Below are 24,188 nucleotides of genomic sequence, written 5' to 3' on the forward strand. Positions count from 1 at the left end.
CAGTAATTATATATTGACATGTGCAGAAGAATGTGTTGTGTAGAAGTTGTGTTGACTTAACTTCATTCAGAAAATCAACAAAATGTAATTTGTCTGGGGTGCCCAAACTTTTGCATATGACTGAATAGCTAAATCCCTAAAAATTGGATTTTGGTCAGGAGTTGTTGCTGAAAATGAAATACATACATCAGCACCTGTCTGTATTTGTTTGCAGAAATATTTAGGTATTCTTTCCGGATGTCCATATCACTTGGAAAACTGCTCTCAACCTTTTTGCTTCCCCACTAAACTAAACCCTGACAACTTCAAATGGGATTGTTTACATTTTAAAACATGTTATAACTATTCAGTTTTCCATGGTATGGGCCCGTGTGGCATGTAGCGTGTAGCCTGGCCTGATTTCTTTCAGCTGCCTGTGAGGAATACAGCTGTCTTTCATTAATGAAAAGACTATTGATGCCTTTGTTGGGTATCTGACAGTAAGGCTGTAGTAGCCAGATCTAATGTGGTACTATGAAGATGAAAGAGAGAATCCTTTATTTATACTGTGAAGTTATAACCAGCTTTTGCTAATCCTGAGGAATACCCTGCCTGCATCAAATATATCCACCATGTCAAGATAGCTTGACAGCCTATCGCCTGCCCCCTAGCAAATGTGCTGGCAAACTGAAGCAGAAAATATCTAATTTATAAGTTATTAATCTTTAATTCCTCCGTGTCAGTGTGATATTGATGCTTCAGCTCAAGTGGAACAGGATTATCTATATGTGGGGCTCCAGATCTATAGAGTTCAGCTTAGATTGCCCAGAGGAACCGAATGCTCCTGTACAGAACCCAACACGAATGCATGATTAAGCAGTCAGAATCCATGATACATGATGCAGGCACCTCAGTTGTTACTGCGGGTTCAGTTGGAGTTTTTAAGGAAAAAAGAAGAATCTGAAGTCGATCCCCAGTGAAATGCTATTTTAAGCCTTTTTTTGACATTGACATTTGATCATAAAGGTTTTGTGATCCTCTGTTGGTGGACACGTGATTCTTCATCTATATTCCATACTTACTGCTCAAATGTTTGGACACAACTGATTGAATCCTAAATCTTGTTTAGATCTAAAAGCTTATGGTGAAATGCTTGTAATTTCTAAGACACGTGTAAATAGTTAATGCTTAAGTATGAAGTATATGTTCGATATGTCCGATATCATAGATAATACAGCTGCACAGTCTAGGTGAGATACGAGAGGCGATCTTTGTAGATTCTGAAGATGTACTTCACTATCATGAGTCATGGCAGGTAGTGTTTAGTAATATGACAGCATCATGTTACCATTACTGGTAATTGTCATGATAGACATCATAATATGTGATGTAATGATTGCTAACTAGAGTACATTTAGCAAAAATTAGCATGTGAGCTGTCATGACGTCAAACATTATGACATCTGTTTATGGCATGGTAATGTCAGTGGGCCTCATTTGCCAAATGTTCTTAAGAAAAAAATTCTGCTTAAAACCCACTTGGCAGTTTTCATGAAGATTCTGACATTCACCAGTGTCTTCTTATTTGGAATTTGTTCTTAAGAAGAGAATCTACACACACTCAAGAGGACACAAATGCAAACAATTTTGGGAAAGAACTTTCTTAGAACTTTCTCAAGAACTATTTAAAAAAAAAAATCTTAGGAAGATGTTGGTGAATAAGGCCCAGTGTTATGTAGAAGAGTTCAAGTAAAAAGAAAAAAGAAGCAAAATCTGACTTGTTTTAGCCAATTTCTAATCCACTGAAATATGCATGATGCTATTTTTACTTATCATAGATGCTACCATATCTTAATAGGCACTATTTCTGTCCTTATTTTTTGTTCTCATGATAGTTTTGATACAGTTTTACATACTGGAAGTGCTGAAGTGTGAGCAGGTTTTGGACTAAGGTTTCTTCATACGTTTTCAGGAAAACTATTCCAAATACAGTCCAGATTTGCTCCTATATGAAGACTGAATGTAACTTAAATTGTGCTGAAAGGCGATTCTGGTTGGCTGGTCTGGCAACCACCAAAAATTCTCCATTGGCGATCCATTACTGCCTGCACATTTGCTGTGCTGCCGGCAATGGATTGTGACCTGTGTGGATATTATTAATGTGGAGCTTTTGACTGCAAGGGTCTATGGTGCTAATAGGGGGGATATTAGACACTCTGGAAAATGTTTCTAAGAGGATTAGTGACTTTTTTGAAATAAAACGCCTTATTTCTATTAGCATTATTATTACTATTACTGTTGGTGTCACATTATATTCCTGTATTGTATTGGTTTATTTTACATTACCTTATATTAACTTTTTTCTTCTTCCTTATCTTGATCAGTCTTATATTGATGGGTGCCATGACAGTGAAAAGGGTGGTGTGGGAGGCTGGTTGCTCCATTTTGCAATATGTATTCTGACCCAAAAAGACAAAACAATATTTAAATAATGAAGGTAGGTAGGTTTCAAATTGAGTTTTTAAAAATGTGTCGTATAAAATCCCATTATACTTTGTTGCCAAAATACTACATATATAAAGTTTAATATATAATAAGATTTAATATTTACAACTTTAATACATTAAGTTTAAGTAAATTAGTAAGTTAAATACAGTATAAAAATATATATCTTTCTTTGGGTGAAAGGGTGGGGTTACGGTAACTTTCTATCAGGCCAAGTCAAAAGTCCTCACAGCCAGCTTTGGTCTGTGGGCCACTCTTTGGGCAGCCATGCTGTAATAGACAAAAAAATAAGACATTTTAAATCCATTTTAAGACTTTATAAGTCTCTTTAAGGATCTCCGGGCGCCCTGTCATGTCTTCTGAACCAGTAAAAACAGCCATTACGTGAACGGCAAACACGCATCCCACATATGGAGATACGGCGAATCTCAACTCACACGTTTGCTTTTTTGTGTTATTCTTATCCCGACACTCCTACACCTGACCTTTAAATCCCACTGCAGTGTCGTCAGGCTATCGCACATCCAGGGTTTATTAATTAGCCATAGATAAACTTCACAGCTCCCGACGTGGTGCAAACATGCAGCCTCCATAACAGTCCCATCGAGGCAAGTCTCCCTCTTAAGGCATTTTGTTTTGCTTTTCCTCATTATTACAGGCCTGTCAACACAGCCCACCAGCTGTGCCTTTTTGTGTGCATTGAAATGCATCTTAATATGAGCTAACTGGCTACAGTAATATTGTTTTTCCCCTTCCTGTCAGTTAAGTAGCCCTACCTCCGGTGTTTTTAATTAGCTGCCCTGGCTCGTTCTGAAGAAGGTATTGCTCGTCAGAAATGAAAGAGTTTGACTTAAATGAGATCTCCGAGGCCTTTGGATCTATCAGCAAGGCGGACAGACTTCTTTGTAACACCGTCTTTGCACCATCTGTAAAGGTGGCGTCTCTAAAGTTCAACCCTGTTTTTCAATGCGCTGTCCTTGCTGTCATTGGTAAACAACTCTCTCTCTCTCTCTCTCTCTCACTCTCTCTCTTTTTCTCTCTATCACACAGGGACTCAAACCCATGGATCACAATGGGCTGTCAGATCCCTACGTTAAACTGCACCTGCTGCCTGGAGCCAGTAAAGTATGTACACTTTTACTCTGTGTGCGTAGAAAAACATCAGTATATACAGTTAATGTCACTGGGTCCCATATACAAGTTATAGGTACAAGTTAAATCATATATTTAATTTAAGACACAGAAGCCTTAACAATAACTACAATATCAGTTGTTCAGCATTCAGTGTGGCCTTTACTTCCATGATTTGCAGGAGACTTGCTTTCAGGTTTTCAATGAAATCTGCAGGGATAATTTTCCACACCTCCAAAGTTCAGTCTTAGAAATTGATTGCAATTTCTGCTTCTTGAAGTCCGTGTAGTCTTTAAGTTGTTTTGACGGTAATAGGCTACAGTTTGAGTAGCTGGTATTGTTAAATAGTATTGTTGAAGTTCAGTAGTACATTACTTTCATGCAACGTCATTTCAGTGCATAGAAATATTAACTTGCTTGTATGTGTTAATACTAAACGACCTTGTAATTCAGAGGATCCAGTGATATTCTGGGGGAGATGTATGTAAGACAAAACTTGTCAGTTTGGAACATTTTTGTTTAAACCAGCTTAAACCCAGACTTCCTAATATGGGCCAACTACAGAATGACGCACAACAGAGATCTGATAGCTCCTGTTGTTCAGTCAGTCCATACATGCGCGTGCAAAAGTTTGGGCAGCCCTGGTCGAACTACATGTTTTGTTGAATTTCTAAGTGAAATACGTTAACACATCATCTACAGAGAACACACATCTGTACATTTGAATGCACAATCACTGGTTATTCGCTGAATTTTAATACAATGGGGGAAAAAAAGACAGCATAAAATGTGGCCTGTGCAAAAGTTATAGCACATGTTAATGTTAATATGTTACAATTTGCAGAATGCCATATTTAAATATGACATTTCAAAATGTCATATTTAAAATCAACAAAATTGAATTCAATGTGTTGAAACTTTGACATATGGCTGTATATGTGATGCCGGTACAGCAAAGTAGTGTGAATGGAGCAAGCTTGCATTGTAGAAGTTGTATTTGTTATAATAATAAATATAAATATAAATAATTATGATTTGATAAATAATGTACATTCTTCCACAGCTCCCAGCTGAGCCATTTTAACCCTTTGATGTTTCCTAGTTTGTGTGATAGCTCCACTGTGTGATAATTCCTAGTGAGAATGTCTTTTCTTCAGCGTTAGTGTTTTATCCTCATGTGGTATCCTTGAAACAGTTGTGACCTGTGTAGTCCAATCTGTCAAATTCAGAAGTGTTCAACTTAGCATAATCTTTTTCTGCTACATAGGGCACCTTATTTCATTAAGCAACTCAGAGTACTTCGTCACTGCTCCTACTTTTGTCACTTCAAGGGTTTCCCTAGCCTTTAATCAAATCCCCCAGCGGTACCTCATGATCAAGGCACTTCTTTGGCTTGTCACTGACCAGACCCTGGGTGCTACATATTATTGCCTGGTCATTTATTAGAACTCATCTGTGCTCGTTTTCCCCTTACTTGGTTTGCCAGCAAACCACTTAGCAGCAGACATCACAGAGAATCCTAATTCTGCTCATTCCAGACTGGGATGTATGATATGATCCACAATAATGCTGGAGTCTCCTTCAGAGGGTGATTAAGTAATTGATTGGGAGAGAATGTTAGCATATGGAGTTTTTTCATTAGAATCAGGGAGCACCTCAAAGATGAAACAAGGCCCAGATGTTGCTCGAGCCACATTAATCACCAAGAGAGTGTGTGTGTGTGTGTGTGTGTGTGTGTGTGTGTTTGTGTGTGCGTGTGTGTGTGAGAGACAGAAAGAGACAAGCTTTTTATTGTGGAAATGACTACAGCCATACAGTGCTGTGCAAAAGTACTGCAGAGACCAGCTGTCATCTATTTAATGTCCAGTCAAAACAGTCAAATACAAGTTACTCATTTTCAGCATCAAAACAAATATTTAACATAAATTTACACAGGAAATATATATGTCTTTATTGTGTTCACTCTTTGCCTTTACTAAATCTTCCATTCTTTTCAGGAGACTTCATTTCATTTTTTCAAAGAAATATGCAGGGATATTTATCCACACATCCAATGTTCGGTCTTAGAGCCTTGTTGGTTGTATTTTCTGGTATTCACAATCACAATAAACACATTCAGTGGTACTGAGGTTGTTGCTAGGTTGAAGAAGCTTACCAAATGCTGGCAAAAATGTTGCAAATTTAGTGTTTGTATCCATCCTGCGTAGTTTTATATCACACCACCTCACCTAGAGCATGTCTGATCACGTGATGGATTTTGTTGAAAAAATGTAAGCGAAAACTTTAATTTAGTGAATGCTATCATGCAAAATTTCGAAGTTGTGCTCCAGTTAGTTTTTTAGTAATTTTGTTTAACGTTTGCCCTATTAATTAATGTCTAAAGTGCATTTTTAACTGCTTAGAGAATGACTGAACTGAGCTGAAATTTAAAAGGGACTAATCCTGTTTCCTGACGAAGGACAGTGAAAATAACAGACGTCTTACTCCTTCATAACTTAAAATGAGATATTTGACTAAGAAGCACAATATAAAGAAGTAGTAAAACTGTAAAATGAAAAACACCTGATCAATAAACCTTTATAATGTTTAGGAAAGTATATTATTCTTTTTTGAGAAGTAAGACATTTTGTATTACCTGTTTTTGGGAGATCTGTTGTACATAGGATCTTGCAGAGGCACACAAAATGCACCCTGCCTTGCTGGCTATCAAAATGATTTTCTTACAGTCCAGCTGCAGAAAAGGGCTTGAGAATTCTGAAAATATCTGGAGAACATTTTTACACAGGTTTTGCAAACATCAGTGAATGACGCAAGTAGCAGAACCTGAGAATTCAGGTGAAATCAGCTTGAGAGTGTGTATCTCGGGGAAGAATATTGCCTCTTGGTTTGAGGAAAATAACATCCAGCATCCCATCTGGAAACTTCAGATGATTATGATGGTGATGTCCTCATGGCCAGTACATTTGTTTTGATGGCCTGCAAGGCAGGGTGCATTTTGTGTGCCTCTGCAAGATATTCTGTCTACAACAGATTCTCAACAACAAGAAATAAAATAGCTTATTATCTCTCAATAAGTACAGTAGAAAGATTTTCTGTAGTGTTATAAGGGTGTTTTTCTTTTTACAGTGTTAGTGTTTCTTTATGTTGTGCTTCTTAGTCAAATACCTCATCTTCAAAAAACAAATCACTATGTAACACTTGGGGTTCTCTCTCTGTCACAGTATCTTCCTGGATTGCATTAATTATCATGTTATTTATATTTGTTATTATTATTAATGTGACAAATCATTGGATTTGACATGTGGGGCTTGCTCCTCATAAAATCAGAATTGCACAATTTTCCTTTTACCCCTACTTGATCAGTGCCGAGTCCTTTGGTGTCCAAGGTTTACTTCTTTAGCTTTGTACTGGAGCTGTGAGGCTAATGTCACTAACAAGTAATGGAAGCGTATACCTCACCAAATAGCACTGTGAAAACTGCATGTAAATACACTACATGGCCAAATGCATCACATGTTCGCTGAACATCATATTCCAAAACCAAGGGCATTAATATGAAGTTGAAAAATGATAAGGGTAACTCTTATGCCAAGCATGGCATTCGTTTACAAGGAAAGCTCTTCCTCACTGTGGAGATGTATGCATACATACATACATAGTAGCCAGAACAACCTGAAAAACTTTGTGTTGAGCCAAACACTACAAACTGTTTGTGATTTCTGTCATATTTTACCATTGATTTTGAAATGCTAATGTGGTTTTTAGTTTTGGGTTTATAGGCCCTTCCCCATTCAAAAAGATGGGAGTCTGGTCTTGCATGACTGGAAAGAAAACTACCTGGAAGCGTTGCCAAGATGGCCACTGTGGACAGGCTCTCCTATAAGGACTTTGGCATTACCACTGCTTCAGAGTCCAGTGGCGGCGTGCTTTACACCACTCTAGCCGACACTTGGTATTGTGCATGGTGAGGTTAGGCTCATTTGCAGCTGTTTGGACATGGAGTCCCAATCCTTGAAGGTCACCTTTTGTATGCGGTGTTTCCTGGAGCAGTTTGGAACTTGTTGATGTGTACTGACACCAAGGACAGACCATTTTTGCATGTTAAGTGCTTCAGTAGGGTCCAGTTCTGTGAGCTTGTTTGGCCTAGATGTTGCTGCTCCTACATGTTTCCACTTGACCAGGGCAGCTCTAGCAAGACAGAAATTTGACGAACAGGCTTGCCTAAGGGCTGGAATAGCCAAACTCAACAATTAGAAGGATCATCCATATACTTTGGCCATGTAGTGTATCATCAGATCTCAAATTGACTTGCTTATGAGTTTTCTGACACAATAAAAAAAAATGACAAAAGTAAGGACAAAATTCGAGCTTTAAAATGACTGTCTTCTTTTTTTAGGCCAATAAGCTCCGGACCAAGACTCTCCGCAACACCCTCAACCCAGTCTGGAGTGAGACATTGACCTACTATGGCATCACTGATGAGGATATGGTCCGCAAAACACTCAGGTACATGCTCAATTCTTTTGTATTCTGTACATACACGTCAGCATCCGTCATTTTGTTTTTGATGTATAATGTTTTATTAACACATCTCATATTGATCTTAATTGTAGTAGTTATATTATTTCAACCCAAACCTTTGAGGTTTCAATCCCGCTCTTAAATTCTGAGTGAGTAAATAAAAGTATATATCTTACTTTAGTAAAAATATCACTGGCAACCAGACAGTAAGGCTTCACAATAAATATTTCAGCCTTTTCTGTCTGTGCTTTCCAATTAGTCCACAGGTCATCAGGCTCTGTGACTAAAATAACTCTGAATAGCAAGGCTTTGTCTGCTGGGTTAATCTTCTTTTAATGGAGGGGGGGTCAGTTGTGTGCATCCATCAGCCACTGATACATGCAGGGGGACGCTAATGTTACTTGCCCATGTAATCTTTAGTGGTTTTAATCAGCGTGCTGGGTTTCCTCACAGGCTGCTCAATCAGGCTCTGCGCTAAATACCATAACTGATATGTTTACTGCCTGGGGCACCACTCAGAGGATCAGTGATGCCAAAGTGAACTCGCTGACCCATGCATTTTAGTGGCAAATGCATTTTTACATGCAAGATGTTTAGTTCATGTGTGTTCATTTTGCTCTTATCAAAGTTATTTTTACATATCTGTCAGACTCAGGACCAGTATGTGTGTGACAAGGCACAGCACGAAATATGCCTTAATGCAGCTGCAATATAAATGTGCAATATGTCTGAAATTAACAGTAAGTTTATTGCTAATCACCACACTCCAGTTTTTTTGTACATAACTGACGCAAAAAATAGCACATTGGACAATAAAAGCTGTTCTAAATGAAGCTTAAAGCTAGAAACATACTCAATGCAAGTACGAGAACACAAATAACAACACCCAGCCAACGCATTGCAATCGCACTGTCCTGCTACACATCACCATGCATTCTTTTGTTACTGTGGCAGTTAAAATGGTTTTAACAGCCACAACAACTAAATATTGTTCAGCTGGGACAAGAAGTGATGTATTATATTTGCACTACTATTCAAAAGTTTGTTTTCTTTAATAGAAAACTAATTTTGTTTGGCCAACTTAACCAGGTTTGGCTGTTGCTATAGCTTTCCTTGTAAGTGGCAATCTTTGGGGTCCAAGCACTGTTCACCATTTTAGAGGCAGTAGAACTCAAATGATGCGCAAAATTTTTAGACTGACCTCTATTTATGATAGATGTGTGTTCCCCAAAGAATGTCTGCCAAATTTTCTGCACAAAAAAAGTTAAAATACCTAGAAAACATATTTGGAAATTTGAGTTGCTTTGTGACACATTTTGGTATCCAATAATGCTTAAACTGTGTTTGTGTAGCTCAAGGCGGTTGCGTTGGCATACTTACGTGAAGCATGTTTCTGGCCTAAAGAGGCAGCAGCAGGTTGCACTGGCGTTAACCCTCATTCATCAGTGATATGGGTTAGTGTATGTCATGCATTTCGTCATGTGCTTTTGGTCCCATTTCCAAACTGCTCCGCTATTTATATCTGCTCCATTGTGCCAGGCTTTTCATGTTGTGTGACAGAGCAGGTAATTGACATTCTTATAGTCTGGCAACCAGACTCATGCAACACACTTCCCTCATTTAACTTTCCCTCATGTGAGTCGAGAAGTAAAAATTAGGTTCAGCTGAACATAAAGTGGCTCTTTTTTGTGATAAGCTACTAAAAAGTAGCAGGCTACACAAAAGCCTATTATAATCCATTTTTGTCTTAATTGTAAATTGTATTTATTAGTTTCCGATGGCATATTCTTATTCCAGACAACAAAACCCATTATCAAGCATTTTATTCACCGCTAGTAGACGTCCTGTTTCTGCTGTATGATCATGAAATATTGATTGAGATCGCAGTTCTCTGCCCATGGATACTTATAGCAATTAATATTCATCACTGTTATTGGAAAAGCAATCACTCTGATATATTGATTATCTATCAACAGAGAAGGGAAAGACATTGATATTCAAGTCAAATGCGGTCTCAATGCCTTTCGTCCTTCATTGCAATGCAGCCTATCCTGACAATGCTAGGTGGCAGTGATTCAGACAGATACTGACTGTAACAAAACTAAAGTCTCAGTAGCATTGTAAAGCTAAAGTTTAAATTGGTTGTTTAAACCGGCTAATTTTTGTATAATGAGAAAACAGTTACTTCAAGCTTTTGAAAGGTGATTCCAAATGTTTGAGTGGTAGTGTAAATAGCTCACTCCACCACTTTCTCCATCCTCCCCCTCTCTCTATTCCCTACAGGCATCATATTCACATACATCAGGCTGTCTTGCCTGCCGTGTCATCCAGTAAATGCAGAAATAATCTATGTATCCATTACTCATTTGTGCTGCTGTTGCGCTGCAGGTTAGTAGCAGCACAGCCGGGTGTGCAGGAGTCTCCGGGCCAGCTCCATGGAGATGAGAGCCCTGAGTCAGGAGCCTCCCAGCTCTGTCTGGACGGCGCGTGAATTAATGAGGCAGGGTGTCTGCCCTTCAAAGGTTGTGTTCCTGCGCATACCACCATCGGCGCAATTCTGCTTTGTTCTTATAGTGCTAATGGCTGGGAAAGTGCTGTGTTCTGCTGTTAGCGGTGGGCGATCAGCATTTGGGGATTACAGGAATTTAAAAGTTGTAGAGGGACGCAAAGCTCTCCAAATGGTGCATAGTTATTATTACAATCACCATCTGCCTGTTTGTTCACTCTATTTTTGTAGACAGGCCACAGGAAAGAGCTTTAAAAAGCTGCTTTCTAAAAAATAAGTTAAGTGCGAGTTAGTGCTTTTTATGTAATCAGTCTGACCTCTTCAAGCCCCAATCTGGTTTTTAGCATTGCAAAAACAAAGACTTTCATGTAATCCATATTTAAATGTTCATTATATATGTTTAACATACTGTCTGCTAGTAAACTCAGAGCTGATTGTGCGGTGCCTGTAGCGCTGCTTCTGCTCTGGAGATTTAAACCTTGTAAGTCTCAGTAATCCAATATCATAAAACTCTTAGTATTTCCTCACTTTTGATGCAGTAAGGAAACTTTGTTAGTTTCAAAACATATCATTCACTCTCCACTCCATACAGCCCACATATCAGGAGTGCACAACTCCGGTCCTGTAGGGCCGGTGTCCAGCACAGTTTGGAGGCTTCCCTGCTCAAACACACCCACTTAACCTGGCAATTAACAGGCAAGTGTGATCAGGTGAGTTTGAGCGATGAATCACCAAACTGTGCTGGACACCGAGTTGTGCACCCCTGCCATATATGGAAAAACAACTAAGCAAAAACAGCTTATTCTGAACATTTTGTGATGTCACAAAAACCAGTGCTTTTACATACACAGTTATATGCAAAAGTTTGTTTAAATTACACAGTTTGTTGATTTTCTAAGTAAAAATAGGTTAACTCATCCTCAACAAAGAAATGTTTTTCCTGCACATTTTCTTGCACAATTTCTATTTATTTGCTGAATTAACACATTGGAAAAAATAGAACATAAAATCAAAAATTTGAAATAATTGCGGCCCACCCCAATATGTGAAATTCAGTAAATAAACAGTAATTGTGCATTAAACGCGCAAAAGTGTGTTCACTGTAGAGAATGTCTTAACTTACTTTTACTTCGAAAATCAACAAGCATTGAATTTGACCTGTGGCGGCATACCGTGTTTGTCATTTCAGCCTACAGCAGTTTAGCCCTGTGCATTCATTCATTTTTGAATGAAGCACAATTGATTTTAAGACAGTGATTTTCAAACCAGACTTCAGCACCCCAGACAGTTCAGATTTTTCCTCTATCCCTTTGTGTTGTGAGTAGAGTTGGGGCAAAAGGATTAATGCTTACCAGTTAGGCTTTTTTGTTGATATGAAGAATCCTGAGGAATTAAAGGAATGTGCAGTATTCAAATACAGAAATCGCTTTTTGGGTATTCATTACATTTCATCATGGGAAGACAGAGAAAATATACAGGCTAACAGTTCGAGGAAACACTAGGTTTATGTTAGACTACAAAACACCTGAACGTGAGCACCTTCTCAAGGATGTGTTGTTAAGGATGTGACTGAGGTAGGCAGGAATAGCATGATGAGCTCTGGCATGGCTTTCCCGCTAGCTACTCTAGTTGACATTAGCTAGGTCTATGAAGAGAAAATACTTTGTGCAGAAGGCGGCAAGTCTCCATCACCATGTAACGTTGTACCAGTTCATGTTAGCTCATTAGCTCATCTGAAGAGGCAGCTTTACTTTTCCAAGATTGAAATTTGTCGATTTCCCATGGCTGTTATTGAATAATAAAACATGTTTTAACCTCCACAGCTATCATCTAAAAAGTTAGCCTACAGCCCTACACTGATTTTGACCAAAGTCTGTTTTTCCTTTTTTGTTGTTGCTTTTTCCATCCCTGCGGTTAACCAGATAGCCATTTATATCTAATTCTTACAGCTATTCAAATATCAAAATTAGTGATTAGTCAATGCACATCATTAGTGGAAACGCTTTTCATTTTTACTTTGGGCAGACAGAATGTTCCATTCATGTGCTGGGACAAGTCATGTGACCTGTTTTGCCTCATTTGTGTCTTAGGCTGCATTCACATTACCCAGCTGATGTGGCATATATGTATCTGATCTAGGACCACATATGAAAGTGGCTCAGGACTGATTTAAAAAGATCAGATTTGCATGCTCACACAGCTCTGAAACATCAGATCTGTGCCTCATTGAGGCAAAAGATTGGATTTATACCCTTTCAGCCTAGCAATGTGAACAGAGCCATAGGTATGTGGTCCTTGATTGGATACACATCCAACTTGTGGCTATGCGACCTTAATGAGAACAATCAGATCAGAATTCAAGCACTTTTTTGTTCACTGCACTTGCGTCTTCTTTCAGTGTTAACAAGGCAGCAGGTGCTGAACCTGAAGTTGTCAGTAAACGGTGCAAAAGAACTCATCTTGCTCTAATAATGAGCTTTTCAGGCTTGTTTTGCTGGTTAGTTTGTTGTTTATGACGCACATGATTCATTCACATGGCGTTATTGATTAGGATGGGTGCATGCAGGTCGTTTTAGGACACAGGTTTGTTCACATTAATGATGGATTTGAATCACTTGCCTACACAAATGCGAATCTTCAAGTAAAGATCGAGTCTGAGCAAAAAATCGGAGTTGAGCAATGAGGCTTGTAACGTGAACATAGCCTTAAACATTTAGCTGTGTTACCAGTTCAAGCTTTTAGCTATGTATACATGATTGCTGGTGCGTGCATGTGTGTATGCGCAGGTACAGAGTGTATTGATCTAGGAGGACCCACCTGATGATTCATCGCAGCTTTTCTTTAGGCCCGTCTGTGCCAGTTTCCATGGAAACGCAAAGTCTCCCTCATAGGTCTTACTTTCGGGGGACGGCTCTCGCCCTTCATGCAAATAAACACTAAACAATGACAAATCAGTGGCCTCCGGTCTATCATTTCTGAAGCGTTTTTATTCCTCGGCCCATAACTCAGGGTTGGGCTTTTATCCGAAGTGCCTCAGCCAGCCTTGACGAGACGCGGCACAGGAACTTCGCTTGCCCGCGCCGATATTTGAGTAATAAAACGCCTTTATTATGTCTGCCTCTCACTCCTGCTCACTATACCACAGAGAGCGGAGACAGCAAATTAAAAGAGCAGATCATAAAAGCCAGGAGAGATCTGTAGCAGTGACAAATGCACACACACAGTCTGTTCTCGTGTCTCAGTCTGTTTTTATCGAAAAACGATCCAACAGTTGAGGATCTGACCCTTTGTTCCGCATCCGTGGTCTAAATCCGGTTCAGTCAGAAACTTTTGCTTGACTGTATAACCTTTTGAGTTGTTTTGGCAGAGCTAAGTTGTGCTTTAAGCAGTACCTGACAGCTCCATATGTACACATACAGTTTTTAGTACAAGTCAAGAGTTTGGACTCACCTCACCTGGCCCTTTGTTTACTGAGTGATGGAGAAATTCTTATTTTTTAATTTCATCCAACAAGTAGTTGTTCAGAATACTTCTTCATGCTTTTCAAGCCTGTTAGAAAAGCATCTCAGGGGGTTCCTCATAAAGGTGCTTAAGAGAACGGCAAGAGTGTGTAAAGCTTTATCAAGGCAAAGGGGGCTTCTGTGAAATAAACTAAAATAGAAAAACACTTCTTTGGTCATTTCATGATTCCGTATGTGTCAATTCAGAGTTTTAATTGAAAAGCACCATAAAAAAAAGGAAAAATGAAGAAGAACCCTTCATGAGTAGGTGTGTTCATATTGGTAGTCTGACCTGTATAAACTACTATTTTACGCTGTACAATAAACTGCTAATGGTTGAAGCATAAATCACAGTAGAGGCTTCTCAAGCTAGTGATATGCATTCTGGCTCTTTTCTGCAAATCATTTTATTGGCTCAACTCACCAATAAGAGCTCTTTCAGCTCCTGAATGGCTCTTGGTTCTATAACATTGCCAGTTTTTGAAACTCAGCCAAAGTTGGATATATCACGGCTTGTTTTGCCTTCTATTTAAAATCTTGCTCATGCTACTAATGAACAAAATAACATTTTATTGCATGTTGTTTCTTATAAAAACTAAAGTAAACTATTAGGCAGAAACCAATCTAAGAGATTTCAGCTTCTCTTTTATTATGCATGCATTTTTGACAAAAATGTCAGTGGGTAATTTGATCACCAGATATTCAAGGTTTTTGATATATTTGAGAGTTGTTTATTCCTTCTATCCGTCTGCATTACCATTTTACCTTGATGACAAATTTTGCAAAAGATAGCTGATCTTTGTTATTTTGCTATTACCTCAAATAGCCTACATGTTGTAGGCTATGACTGTTCATTGTATCCTCAGTGCAGTACATAATACCGTAACAAGCAGCAATGCAATCTGTTAATGCTGCACAGACTATACACAGGTGACAGTCAAACTGATTTATTATAATATTATTATATTACTGATTTATATAAGACGTTTCACTGGATGAATTTTAAGTAAGTGTGTCATAGGATCCCTGCTAGAAAAAAAAATAAATCAGCATAGCTGGTCATTAGCAAATCCAGCATATTTTGGGTTTTGGATTCTGGAATACTGGTCAACCAGCATGACCATGCTGAGTGACCAGCTAAACCAGCATAAACCAGCTTAGACAAGTTTAGACCAGCATGAAATTCATAGTTTGGTAGCTCCTCTACTCAAGCACACACACAAATCTTGGCAATGAACAGATGAATTGAATCAGATTTGTTCTGAACACTGGCCCTCCAAGAATGGAGTTTAACTAACTTTTTTATGGCTGTTCAACTTGAGTCAGCTTCCAGCATTCATCTAAAAGAGCTGGCTCAAAGAGCCGACTCATTCATGAGTGGCACATCATTACCTCTGTAACACTCTCCCTGTGTCAGTTCATGCCTGACCCACACTACAGGGTAATCAGGCTGATTTTGAGGCTGATTTGCACCCCCTGAAAATCTCAATGTTGAGGGTCATGTACATTGTTGACCACATTTAAAGCAACAGTGAAAACTTTTTGATTTCTTTAGTATCTCTTACAGTTGACTGACTTCAATATTTACTTGAGCTGATTTACTGCAGTGTGGTTATGGCACCCTCTTTACAGATTTATCTCAACTGTCAACAGCGCTGGTTACTGCGACACTTCCTATTGATTTCCGCTGAGCTTAGAGTGTGTGCAGTGTGGATTTATGCTTTACCTCTTCCATTTAGGAGCTGTAGCCTGCAGGATGGTCCTGAAAGTTGCCGTTCCCCACAACAAGCCACTTTGGTGGCAGCTTTAAAATGACAGTTTGGCGAAAAATCTAATTTACACCATTTCCCCCTAATCTAAATATAGTTGTTTAACCAAGACATGTTTGATGTCTGAGGTTTGCTTCTTTGGTTTTGCACTGGAGCAACAAGGTTAATAAGTACTCGACCAATTAGCACTGAGCAAACTGCATGTCTAATTCATCACACAATTTCCTCAAACTGTTGAATTGTTAAGAAGAAATAGACTCACAAGAAGTGGGGGCTGCAGCATCTCTCGATTTCAGGATAGTTTAACAAGAACTGCTAAATGTAATAAAAGAAAAGTAGTAAAACAACAGAAAATATTTTGAATGCAGTGAAGATCTGTGTGTGCTTGTTATTGAGTGGTGTTTGTATTTTGATTTGGTTTTATTTAAATATCTTCAGAATTTGCAAAAGCCATGCACTGTAAGTTAATGCTGCATTTTTGCTGCAAAGCAAGTTTACATTCTTGCCAACTGTTGGTCACCTTTGGGGCGTGTCGCTAAAGCACAAGCAGATTCAGGCCTCCACAGTCATGTTCTGTGCCCCAAAATAGCATATTTTCAACAGAAATAATCAGCTCCTTTGTTTTGAATATGAAAGCCATTGTAATTATCTTATGCTCAGCATGCGTGTGAGTGTTGAATCTTCAGCGTGTGGGTGTGATCAGTTACTGCACCACATATCAACAATCTGATTGGTTGTAGCACAGCAAATTTGCATAAAGTTATCCAAAGGCAGGGCGTGCATCAGCGGTTACTGCTTGTATATGTAGAGCTGTATTGTCATCTCTCACCTCATTATAGCACATTATGACACATTTTGTTTGTTGCAAATATGTAAAAAGTTTCATAATTTAACATAATGTCATGGTGTGTGTCACATATGCATACGCTGCTTAAAATTTCAGCACCCCCAGGGCTCTTTCTTAACTCTCCGGGTGGGTAGGATGGTGTTTCTTCTCCCCCCATTACTCAGCGTGATGAGCTAGCCAGTGTGGGTGTCTGTTAGCTGATGTCACAGAATTAGCAGTTAGTGTTCTCCTTCAAACGTGTTGAGCTGTGCAGTGACACTGCGATAATGGTAGTGTGAAAAGATGTACATGTCTCAGTAAAAGCACATGGTAGCCTTCACCCGCCCAGCTTGACAGCATCAGTGGATGATGGGAGACCAACTCAGGGGAGTGGAATTGGATATGGCTAAAATACAGAGAAATTGGGCAAAAAATAAATAAATAAATAAATAAATGTCAGTCCTCAACACCTACCTGCATCCCTGCATGCTTATATAGTTAACATACTGTTATCTACAGAAATGGACAAAAGTATGTTATGTACCCAAAATTCATTTTTACATTTAACTATTTTCCAACCTCTCTTACAATTAAACAGGCTGTGTTTGTTACTGTTCTGTTAAGACTGATATATGTAAATGAGCTCTGTTCTGAATGGTGGCTCTGAATAGTGCCTCATTCAAAAAGCAGTCTGCAAAGTAGGCAGATATATGTAAATGTGTCATTTTTATGACATCACAGAAACAAAACACACTGTTATGGACTGTATGGACTGAAGAGTAAACGGTATGTTTTGAAACTGTAGCAGTGTTTATATCTTATCTCTTCAACAACTCAGTTTGAGGCAGTATGTATGAGGTAATATGCATCGTGCAGCATAAAGTTCCTTGCTACTTGTTAGCTGTGTTAGCCTCATACTTCAGTGCAAAACTAAAGAAGCATGCTTTCAGCACCAAGCATGTCTTGGCTGACTGACTGCATTTGGGGTAATGTACTAATTAGATTTTTGCCCCATCTGTTGCTTTAACTTCAGACAGTGTAAATTCTACTCTGTATGACACGTCGCTATGATTCGTAGGCCCACATTTCCACTTCAGATTCTCTTTGGATTGGAAAGGCTGTGGACAGTCCATATCAGAGAATAAAGTCCGTGCGAGGAATATGGACAGCTTAACGAGTCCATTGAGAGAAACCTCCCTCTGTACTTTCCCTGAACTGAGATTCTGAGACAGTGGGAGATGGTGTCTGTAATGATGTCTATTGGCGGAGCATGAAATGTGCACGATGAGGTGCTTCGTCTGCCAGTCTCCGAGGGTCTCTCTCTCGCTCACCGCTCCTTCTTCCTCATTATTCACCCTCTCTCACTCTCCTGCGCCTGATGCTGTTTTAATGGTGGGCTGCACCCATCTTTGCCCAGAGCCCCCCTCAAAAATAAATGTTACACATTATCTAAAAAAAAGGACGTCTCCAGCAGCAGCAGCGCTTTGGAGAATTCGACAGCTCCCTTCAAAGAGAATTAGCTGCATGAGCGCCTTTCTTCTCCATGTGCTGATAAATGAAGGCTTTCTTATGAATTAGCCTTTCAGGATGTTAAGGATCCAAAAAAAGGCAATTTGCAATCACATTTTTTTGGGAAACCTGTGAGGGGGCGCACAACAAGGCTGAAACTTTGATTCTCCCCTTTTTTTCACAATTTAATACTAATTTCTTTCTGCAAAGAAGTGATATTGAAGACTACAGTTCAATTAGAAAATGCTTCTCATGGCACGGATCCTGGAATTTTTTGACCCCAAAAAATCCATTTCTTATCCAAATACACATAACCAACCCAGTTTTTTGTGGTATGTTCAAATACATTTAGACCGTATTACTAAGAATTTAAGGAATTGTTTGCTGAAAAGGACTATGAAACTAATGTAGGTATGAAATAATGGAATCTGAGACCAAACCAGTTAGCATGGCAATATATTTCCTCAGCTCTTTTGATGATGCATTATGCCATAATATGATACATTAACAAACCTCTGAAAGAGTCCGTCATGGTTAGGGTCTTGGGGGTTACCAAAGGTCATACTGAGGAGAATGAGAAGCAAATTTGTCAATAGGAATGCACTTGCCTTTGGCTAGGTTAGCCTCTAGTAAGCTAATAAGCTTGCTAATCTTTGCAATCTTAACTTTGTTAGCACAAATGCCAACTTTGGTAATGGTTTGCAATGTTGTGAAGAGTGCGAAGTTCAAACAGATCATTAGCAAAAGCATTATATCCTTGGGAATGTAGATCTTCTTTTGCTAAAATTCTAAAGAAGGAACATAGAACCTTGGAAACATGGGACGATTTCCATATCAGTTTGCAAATAAACTGTAAATCGAATCGGTACTTTTTATGTAGTAATCTAATACTTGTGCTTTATCTGTAAAATGGACCAAAGTACAGACAAAAATCAGGCTTCAAGATGGCTGCTTAGCTAAGTGATGCAGTTTTGCCCTTTGTTAGACAAAGCAGTGTGTCATATAATGTCAGAAACCACATAAGTAGCTCTATTTGAGATTACTTAACATAGACACGGTTTGAGGCAAGTGTGATTTTTTTTTTTAGGCATGCAGTTTGCACAGTGCTGATTGGTGGTCTAAAGCTTCCATTATTTTTAGCTACTTTTTAGCCTTGTAACGCCAGGCTTTTTTCTTATTTATTTATTTTTTGGTCAAACGATTCCATTAAAGACTAAAAATAGACTTATACATCAGTTGATAGGTTTCCACTTAGTCTGCTTTTATTAGAAACTGAAATTTGCTTTGCTTCTACCTTTCAATGATCTAACCCTCTTTCTAGTAATGGCAGTCCTCTCAGTATTTATTTGAGATGACCAGGAGCTCTGACTCACACAGAACTCGTGCTCCTTAGAACTAATATGTTAATTAGCAGCCTTTGAGGAAAAACAACTTGAATATAGCGAGGCTTTCCTTATTAGACCCCAGCAAGCTTTCATATGCTCCGTCCCACGCATGACAGGAGCTTCTGGGTAAAGGCTATAATTGTTTTATATCGAGACTTTGTAAAGTCAGCATGATCAAATGGCTAAAACAAGTTTATGTGAAGACGCTTCACATAAAATCAGGACTTGAAAGCCATGAAGGAAGAGGCTGCTGACTCACTTTAGTGTTCAGCTTTCTTCAAAATCATTCACAAAAACAAAACCTCTTCTGAAACTTTTAGACGAGTAATTCAACACATGCAGTACTGTGCAAAAGTCACTCTCATGTATTTCATTTCCAGTTAAAACGGTCCTCAGTTAGTCATTTTTTAGCATCAGAAATAAAGTAGAAAACATATTTTATAGAAAATTACAGAGAAGCCTCAATAACTGAATATAATCTGGGGTGGTCAGTCCATTGTTCTGAGAACACCAGCAGCTTCTTTGTTTGATTTTTGTGAATGTTCTTCTTCTTTATCTGTTTCCTTTTCTCAGTAACAGCTTTTTGACAGCTACATCGTTTCAGACTCATAGTGTTGAGTTGTCTTCTCACAGTGGAAGGATGAACAGAAACACCTGTGGATTTTTTCAGATCTGAAGCAACAGTGGAGTTTGCTGTTCTCTTGTCTATTAAAGATGAAAACTTTAAGCATTGTTTATGTGATGGTGACAGTTTTGGTGGTCTACCAGGTCTGGCATGGTTGTTGAGAGTCACATTTTTTTCTACCTTTTTTTTTGTTTTTTTTTATTTTCCTTGAACTTTCTCTTTCCTTATGCAGGTGGTTTATCTTATATTCAATCTCCTCAGAAAGATCTTCTGGAAATAAAGAACTTGTTTACTTTTTCACAGTGCTTAAAAAAAAGCACTGAATCCAATTTAAATTGTGTAAGAGTAAACTGGACTAAGAAACCTTTAAGGTTTAATTCACTGCTGGCAATTTTACAGTGCGGGTGAGAAATCTCACCTCAAGTCTAGGAGAAAAGTGCTATTCGTTAGCTTCTATTCAGAAACTATTGGCCCTGTTTGCTGCCGTCCGAGCCTCCAGAGAGTCCTTTTGTGAGGAGAGAGAGTGGGTGATTGCCTGTTTTATACATGGCAGAAGACCTAAGCAAGCTACACAGTCACACACACACCTACACCCACACACTCACACAAACATAGAACTTTGCCATGAATAGCAATGAGAAAAGGCATTGGCTTTGACAATAGCACATAGACACACATATGTCTGTTCCATCTGACCAGAAATCCAATGTTATAATGCTGCTGGGGGGGGGCGATGTATGGATTCAAAGAATGGATTCAAAGGGGTGTGGGCATGTGCAGTGTGTGTGGCAGTGTGGTGAAGCAGGTGACCGTTCTAATACGCTGAAATGGATAGAGAAAGGGATTTTGGCGAAGCACAGCTGAGACAGTCCCCACATGCCTGCTGGCATCTGCCTTCACAATGTAATGGAGAGCGATGGGGAGAGAGGGGAGATTCTCTTCGCTTCTTATTGACGAGACCCCTACAGGCCTCGCTGAATAAAGAAAAAGGGTAGTGAGTTGGATAGGCCTGTCACGATCATGAAACTTCAGCTGACAATTAATTGCCATATAAATAATTACTATTAACAGTTTAATTGAGCCCTTACAATGAAAAGCTGTGTATGTGATATAAAAAAATCATATAAGCATGGTATGGCATTGTTTGATGCCCTGTATTTAAAATAAAGGGGTCACTAAAATGTCAATAAAGCATAGTTTGGCTAGCAAAAAATAAAATAGGAAACAAAATAACTGATAATCCAAAAAAGGTTGGAATGGATAATGTTTGTTTTTCTTTGGAGGGGTTTCATTGTCTTTATTTGCTATTACTATTAAAGTGCAGTCTTAAGTCTTAACTTTTTGTTTTTTCATTTTCTTCCACATTAATTTTGAACTTAAACCCAAATCAAATTGTTTATTTTGAAAGCTAACTATGCAAAATAATTGCAGCCAGCTTAAATATTTGCAATCATCTTATACAATTGCAATCGGGAGCTCATGTAGTAATTGTGGCAGGTCCACTCTGTGGTCATATGTGCTAAAGCCATCAGCCTTTAATATCTGCCTTTGAATGTATCTATGACTACAACATGCAGTAGAACCCTAAAAAGAGTTAATGTACACCGTACAAAATAATTTACATGAAATTACTTAATTAATGGCATAGTTATGTAATAAAATACATTTACATTCGATTTACTTTTGAGTCAGAAATGTAACACATAAATGAAAAGGATTTTTCCTTGAAGTTTTCAGCAAATTCAAATCAAAATATATGAGAAAATTGTAAGATCTTAGCATTTTCTTTTATAGCTGTCTTGTATCCTTCAGCATCCTAACCATATAAAAGAGCTTATGCTTTTCTCATCTGTGTCCAGAGAAAAGCTTAGGTTAAGCTCTTCTTTTCTCATAAAGGAGGTTTAAGAGAAACAGAGAAATCAGTGAGCCTTCATTACAGAGCTGTTTTATTTCTCCTGAGACAAAACAAGTTAATCTTAAGACCATGCCCAAACTAGTTATATTTACTGCATATTTATTCACCAAATGTTACATCCATGATCAGTATACTAGACCATATCTTAGCGTACCAAACCTTCACATATTAAGCAGCTCCCTCCAAATTTATCAGAAATAGAGTCTAGAATTTAGAAGGTGTATTCTTTTAGCCGGATGTTCTGGTGAATTCTTAACCGTGGTGCTTCATGTTTGATGAGTCTGCTGCTGTTTTGTTCTACTACAAGCTAAACTTTCTGTGAGATAATATTTGAGCCTGTATGATCACCCTGTTTTCACCCTTGCTTTGCTGGATCAGTGCACTTGTGCCCTTTGTAAAAATAAATACAGTACAGTATTTAAATTAGTCAGCCAGATTAGTCAGACCAGCTCTGGCTTCTGAAGCACTGACTGACTGAAAAGCACAATGCTGCGGTTACACATACGCACTGAAAAAACATGGTTCTTCAAGGGTTCTTTTGTAAAGGCAATGATTCTATATAGAACCATTTCATGCTTAAATGGTTCTTTGCATGGTGAAATGTTCTTCAGATTGATGGGGAATGTGTTGTATATGGTACTATATAGAGCCTTTTTTAAAAGTCTTTCTGTATAGCATCAAAAAGGGTTCTATTATTGTTACAGAGTCAAACCTGTAACAATAGAAGAACACTTTCTGGTGCTATGTAGGACCATTTTCAAAAACATTCTCTGTCAATCTGAAGAACCATTTCACCATGCAAAGAACCATTTAAGCTTGAAATGCTTGTATGTAGAAGTCAGGGTTCTAAATAGAATTGTTGCTTTACTAAAGATCCCTTGAACCATCAGTTTTGAGTGTGTAGGGCTGGTTAAGTGTAATGGGGTTTTTAATGATGAACCACCATTGACACCATTGGCAGTTTAATCCAAGACTAGGCTTAATCCATCCACCACAAAACCAGCCCATACACTCCTAAACATAAGAGCTTAAAGGTTCTTAAATGGTTCTTAGTTTGGACACAAGGGTTTAAGAAAAGAACTTAATTTGAATGATGCAGCCTTTACACTTTGTGGAGGTTTTTAAACTTTATAAATGTTCTTGATGCTTACAAATCTCATTTATAAAACCTGAAGGATTCTTAGTGGAGCTAAAAGTAGTTCTTCTTTGGCGTTGCTCCAAAGTACGATGTTTTGTGTACTGGGTACAGCCTTCATTTAATGCTTGAAACCAATTTAAAAAATACTGTTTATAAGTCTACACAGTCATTAAATGGCTATTTATTTAAAAGTTAAAATTTTACCTATAGTTCCTTCAGTGAATTATTAATGCATCAACCAAAGAACAACTAGTACAACTGTTACGGCTCAGTCATTTCTCTCTGAGAGGCAGGTATTTGTAAAACTGCCCACTAGTTGTGGGCAGCCTGGAACACTGACTAACCACCTGTCCCACAGTGTTGCATAAGTGGTTGCTCACAAAGATTCACATGCTATGGAGGAATGCTAGAGCTACACTATTAAAAGGTGCCAAATAAGATTCGTGTGTACTTTTCAAAGGCTAATTCTTAAAGAATGTGGAGACGTGTGAAGAACCTTTTTAAGTTTAGAGAACTTCCACATAATGTAAAGGTTCTAGGAAGAACCCTTAAATTGATACAGAATCTTGACATTATGTGAAAGTTTTTTAAACCTTTAAAAGGTTCTACACACTCACAAATCGCTTCTTTAAATATGGTTCTAAAAGTAGTTCTTCTGTGGCATCAAATGAGGCAAAAAAAATCAGCAATTGACTCGTTATTTGCCTCATCTGCACAAATTTGAAATTAAAAATGTTTCATGGCTGTTTATCCCAAGTGCATCATAGCACCAAGATCATCATAAGATAGCAGAAAATGGTGATCATTTAGATGGCGTCTTTAACGGTTAGGATGAATTTGAAGCGGCAATGCTTCTGGGAAACGCAGCCCTGGAGAATT

The 24,188-nt window shown here is 38.4% G+C and overlaps 1 protein-coding gene across 1 annotated transcript in view; it reads left to right on the top strand.

Moving 5' to 3' along the window:
* LOC118814320 (double C2-like domain-containing protein beta) overlaps positions 1-24,188 on the top strand; it is a 125,793-nt gene that overhangs the window by 79,564 nt on the left and 22,041 nt on the right. The window contains exons 3-4 of the mRNA XM_036579867.1: positions 3,535-3,609; positions 8,012-8,121. Of these exons, the coding sequence (XP_036435760.1) occupies positions 3,535-3,609; positions 8,012-8,121 (185 nt within the window). The remainder of the gene's footprint in view (positions 1-3,534; positions 3,610-8,011; positions 8,122-24,188) is intronic.

The sequence above is a fragment of the Colossoma macropomum genome, unplaced genomic scaffold (assembly GCF_904425465.1).
Source record: "Colossoma macropomum unplaced genomic scaffold, Colossoma_macropomum, whole genome shotgun sequence".
Lineage (NCBI taxonomy): Eukaryota > Metazoa > Chordata > Actinopteri > Characiformes > Serrasalmidae > Colossoma > Colossoma macropomum.